A 6000-nucleotide genomic window follows, 5' to 3' on the forward strand; every position below is an offset into this window, starting at 1 on the left:
GGTCTGAAAGAATTCATTAGTGAGACCATCCCAGCCAGGACTTTTATCATTCGGCAGGTGCAACAAAACGTCCATAACCTCTTCCTCGCAAATATCCGTCTCCAAAGCGGCTTGCATATCAACTGGAACCTGCTGGCGGACTAGATGATAGAAGATCGAGCGGGCATGCGTAACCTGGCTAGAAGGCGAGGAAGAGGAACCAAGAAGTTCCATAAAATAGTTTCTGCACATAGTGACAATGGTCTGCGGATCCGTGACCATGCAGCTTGGCCTGTTGATAAGATTTCAATTGAAACACTTGAATAAGATGGGCCAACCGCCTCTCCAGAGACAGCAGAAAATCATCATCAGGGGAATCCAGGAGCAAGGAACGGACCAAAGCCAATAAGTCTTCTGTTGCATGTCGACGTCGGCGGCAAAGCGAGGCATGATGGATCCCATACTGGCGAGCAACCCGCTGCACATTAGAGAGCAGCCGTGCAAATGAAGGCCAGCCCTCAGAGGCGAAGTCCAATAAGAACCTCTCAATCAACTGCTGCATATAGCCCTGGAAAATTGAATGCTTCAAATAAGAGGAGTTGAAACGTAAAGGGAGCTATCCAGGAATTGCACAAAAGGTGCAATAGAGTGTGCCCGCATCTCAAGCTGGAGGGGGAAATGGTCCGACAACGCATATTGCCGCAAGACCGTCATTTCCAGCATCTCGGGAAGAAAATCATCGGCCTGCATGATATATATTCTGTCCAGTCGCGACCAGGTAGTTGCATATTGTGCGGAATGAAAAGTAAACCCTGAAAAAGACGGGTGAAGCCACGACCAAAGATCTTGCTTGAGCACGTGCAAAGCAAAGGAACTCCACACCCGGCTTTCCGGCGTATCCATTACCGAATGCCCTGAAGTGGACTGAGAAGAGTCAACACACATATTGAAATCTCCCATCAAGAACCCCCTTCGGCCGAGTGACATGGAGCCTTGCAAAGTGGACCAAAGATCCCGTCGGGATGCGGGATCATTCGGAGCATAGAGGCCCAACAGCCATAAAATCTCTCCTTCAAATAAGACTTCGATCACCAGAAAGCGGCCCTGCACATCATTTTTAACAAGGACAGGCTGATATTTCTCATGGACAATCATCAGCACGCCCGAATAGTGCGTAGCATGGGTCCCTGCATAATACAGACGGAATCCATGACAATCCATCACTTTTCCTGCTTCACCGTGACTTTTGTGCTCAACTGCACACAATACATCCCACTGGTTCTCGTGCAAGACGGTCCACATGGCATGTTGCTTATGGCGAGAGCAAATGCCTCGCACATTCCACGTGGCTATCTTCATGTATCCTCAAAGAAGGAAGTCAGGAACGAGGCACCTGCTACCTCGATTTCACCTTTTCCGCGAGAGCATCCGGGACACCCTCATCCAGAAAATCAGCCAATACTGCAAAAGAATTCTGGCGACCTGCTTTAGAGGTAGAAGGGAAATCCACTGCCTTGGGAGAGGGGCGGGGATAACGCCGATCCCAGGGTGTAATAACATTTCCTTTGGCATCGAACGCCAGCTTGGCAGGTGAAGCCTCTGGGGCCGTCGGTATAGGCTCTCCTTGGAGACTGATTGCGGGGGCCCGACGGGGCCGTAGGACGCGCAGCCTGCTGTGAAGTGGCCATTTCTTTCCGGCGCATATACGTGCGCACGGAATCCTGGGAATCGGGCGGCCCAGGATCTGAAAGGGTTCTCTCTCTCTCTCTCTCTCTTGTAGTGGAGCATGTGAGGGAATATGCTCATTTGGGAGTCACCTTCTTTGGCCCGCAATTTACATTGAGAGGGGCATCAAAGGCACATCTGGCACGAGCTATGTAGCGCTAGGGGCACTCAAGAGTCAATGTGCTCGCATACAATTCAAGGAGCCTCGCGCCAAATTATGATTGTTTGACACCCTAGTCACACCTACATTGCTATATGGAGTAGAGGTATGGGGTTGCAGCTTGTACCAACGGTGTCTTAGTCCACTCATTGATCAGATTGGAACAAAGAGAGATTATTATGATGGTTGGGATAGCATGGAAAGGCCATTGATCATGATGATAGCAGGTATGATTAGGAGTAAGCCCTCCACCCTACATACCATTGTTAGAGCAGTGTTGGGGGCAACACCTAGAGTCATGGAGGCACTCTTGAGGGCAATGACCTTTTGGCATAGATTATGGGATCTCCCACATTGTAGATACTCTAGATTGGCAGTAACTTCATCTAGACAACTAGCAACAGAGAGCAAGAAGAACCATTGGTTTCCACAGATGACTATCTGGATGAGCCGACATGGTTCGGATATTGACCACCTTCCACCTTTGGACTAGAGCCTTGACTGCCTTACACTTTCTCTTAGTCGATTAGAGCTGAACTAGGTGATCAAAGCTGATATCTTGAGGATTGAGACAACAAGGACATGGATCCACCTAACACTCCCTCTAGGATTGAGGATGGAGTTCTACTAGAGTCACTTCTTGTGTCTTCTCTAATGATGGATTCAGTATCCGGCCAGCAAACGTGGACACCCATCTCTCCCATAGCATGTGGGCTGCTATCAGATAGATTTGTACCTCTTCTCATAGGCTACTAATGGAGACAGGTAGATGGAGAGAGACTCCAATAGAGGAAAGCAGTTGCTAGCTTTGTGGTTGAGATCTTGAAACAAAGGGGCATTACATATGTGGGGTTAGAATACACTGGCATATGAGGACAGTACCATCGCCTCTTCCGTGATGGTGTAGGACCTCTTCGTTGTGTCATGGAGTACGAGGACTAGAGATGCCTAGGCCTTTTCCTCCTGGAGATCCAGAGGCACCACATAGCACTACTGTGAGACAAGAGGCCAGCTCACCAAGAGGGACCCACACAAAGCACTGAAACACTTTATTCACAGATCCAACCCTATTGACACTGCTAGCCTTGTAGAGACAGAGCCACCCCACCAAGCACCTCCCATTCCATGCCATGGAGTCGCATTGGATAGAGCTATTTCACTTCGTCAAGCACAATGACCCCATCTACCAGGACCACGTTTGAGGCTGCACCACAGTCGGATTAGAGCCATTATCACTAGACATCGAAGACTCACCACCAGGCATATCAGTGGAGCAGTTAGGGACTGCATCACAGCTGAGATCACGTACAGACCTTGAGATTAGCTACAGCCTATAGCCTCCATCACATTTTTCTGTACATAGTTTTGTCAAATTTGGGTTTCCTTTTATCGATGGGATAACACTAGACATGGTTCTACTCTAGCTAGGGAGACCTTACTGATGAGATGAAATTAGACATGGAAATACTTTGGATTTTGTCTCATAGGCCACATTGGCGTGGAAGAAAAGAACCCAAAAAAAAAGCCAATTAAAGCCTCATCATTAAATTTGTTGATTGAAGATCTGATTTCAGTAGAAATCAGGGTTTGCATGGCTGTCTTGGAATGTGCACTAGGAAATCTTAGCCATGCATGAAGATGGTGTCGTCAAATTGAAGATGTACAATAGATTTTAAGAGATTTGGCATGGAAGCAAACATTACAGATGAGACAGGGATTTCACATCTTCCAGCCAAATAGAATGAGGCTTTTTGAAGTGCAGCTTGGATTTGTCCCAAAGGCCTACATGGCAACACATGCACCAATCAACTATCCAAGAACAAAGGTGCCCTTTGTAAAATCACAATTCTGGTGTGCAGTGTACAGAAGAAAACCTCAAAACCACCAAAGATATCGTCCACTACATTTTGTTCCTCACTATCACTACCCAAGGCTTCCTCTTGCCATGCTTTTATATTGACAATCATGGGGAATTGACCTGTGAAATAGACTATAGCAGCCATCTCATGAAAAGGGTCTGCTGCATCAGCAAATCCACACCTAAAACTGCCTCTATCATCCATTCAGGTAAAGAAGCTGCCTTTGCTGAATTTGCATCAACATAGTCCTGCATGATGACATTTGCATGTGATAACACGTGGACAAAAAGCACATGTCGTTTCATTTACCAACATGTGGTGCTTCATTCTCGGAATCCCCTCCATGAGGATTCTCATCTTGGCAATGAGGATCCTATCCATACCTGAACCAAAGTGTTTTTCGACAAAGCCTAAAACAATTCCAGTCTCAGCAGCCATGCCCCGCATTCACAACCTTGCACATATGCTGTTATATCCAAGTCTGTTGCTACACCTCTCAAACTGTAACTCTCATGGCAACAATGCCATAGCTCCAAAAGAGGACAATGCCATTTTGCATACAAGTGAACCCTGCATTCGATACCATGCGCCTTGTTTTGGTTTGATAGTGCTATGTATTTTGTGTGAGTCCATCCAGGGGCTTGGAGTTTGCCTGTGACTGATTCATCAAATGCCAATATTCCCTTTGTCTCTCTATGCAGCCATGTGTCCTACAGCCTCCTCAGCAAGCAATGCTATGCAACTGTGAAAAGCCTGGCCAAGGTCCACAATGCCACAAGAAAGGGAGAGAGAGAGGGAGGGAGATTTTAAGGTGTCAAAAGTTCTTAAGTGCTTAAATGTTTATTCTAATCTTAACTGTTCCTGTATCAGGCACATTTGTACCACCAGATCCATAAATCTGGCATTACTTATGTAAGTGTTGGACACAGAAGGAGCCTACGAAGATTTCACTCATATTTGCTCACACTTCAAAGCCTAAAACAGGACAACAAGAATCCGAACTGGACGTTAGAACAGATCACAGACTAATCATCTAAAACTATGATAACTCTGTACAGTCTATCAAATCAAGTGTACAGAATGGTGGTTTTAAATTCTGGGCAAGTATAGGTCTTCCTAAGGAAATTACCATGTCAAAATGCAAGGAAATTGAATTTTCATTCATGTAACCACAAGTCAGGGGATTTGTAATTTTTATTCTTCTTCCTCAAAAAGAATTCCCCATTTCACTGAGCATTATCAAGACTGTTCTGTATATGTTGGAAGAGCCATTTGCTAAATCTAAACTGTGACACCGAATAGAAGAACTTCTCACCTCCTCGTCTTACTGTGAACCTGTAAGCTCTGTAAGCAGATTTATCAGTATGTTATTGTGAATCGATGTGAACCAGTAAGCTATGTAAGCAAATTTATCAACGACCAAATAATTTATGTCAGCAAGATGGACAAGTGTGCACTGGACACAAACCGACGACTCTTGTAAATGTATGAAATTCACAGAACTAGGAGCAAGATGAAGTGCTATTGGATAGATTTAAGAAGATGTAGAAAGAAAGAAAGAAAGTGGCGTTAATGTCTACTAGAGGCCAAACTGATGTACGAGACCAAAATGATAAAAACAATTGATCCATGGTGTTCTGTAATAGATAAAGGAAGAAAATAAGAACCAAAATAAAGATAAAGATGACGCCATCAATCCGAACAAGACCTTGCTCTCCTACCATCTACAAGATCAAATAACGTAGCTTTGATTCTTGGATCACCCATTGTATTGTTGAGTTTGGGTCTCAAAGTAAAGCATAGTGAGATATCATATAATTTGAATGTGATGGCACTTTAAAAGAAAAGGGATACAACTAAGAAGTTGGCTTTCCTAATCAACTAGTGAGCGAATTTGTAGTGAGGACTTTCGAGCATGAGGTGCCTCATACCATAAAGTGCATCTTGCAATATCTTTGGGTAACTGTTGGCAAGTACAGCTTTCAGCCTCCCAATTTTGACAGCATTCCTCATGCCCTGGGTATGCTTAAGAGCAATAGCACTAACTGAATCCCATAGTCTTTTTTGCTTTCTTGTTGATTATCTCTTGGTCTCCAAGTAACACCTGCTTCACAGTCACACCTTGTTGTGTAAGCTCGTCCTTTCCATGCACTTATGTTATTCTAGAGACAGTGTACTTCATAGTAGCTCCAAAAGAGATGGACTAGCTCCTCATCTTTTATTTGATAGAAGCAACATTGGGGCTCTATTGACAAAAATCTCGTAAACCTTTCCTTG

General features: G+C 44.8%; 1 protein-coding gene across 1 annotated transcript in view; it reads left to right on the forward strand.

The window, feature by feature from the left end:
• The window catches only part of ABCD2 (ABC transporter family protein), a 147523-nt gene extending 142484 nt beyond the window's left edge, over nt 1-5039 (forward strand). Inside the window, exon 10 of the mRNA XM_087665385.1 lies at nt 4594-5039. Coding sequence (XP_087521511.1) covers nt 4594-4752 — 159 coding nt within the window. The 3' untranslated portion in view covers nt 4753-5039. The remainder of the gene's footprint in view (nt 1-4593) is intronic.
• Nucleotides 5040-6000: the final 961 nt, after the last annotated feature.

Source organism: Lygodium microphyllum, chromosome 24, assembly GCF_053477565.2.
Source record: "Lygodium microphyllum isolate KBCC chromosome 24, Lygodium_microphyllum_v1.1.10, whole genome shotgun sequence".
Taxonomy (NCBI): domain Eukaryota; kingdom Viridiplantae; phylum Streptophyta; class Polypodiopsida; order Schizaeales; family Lygodiaceae; genus Lygodium; species Lygodium microphyllum.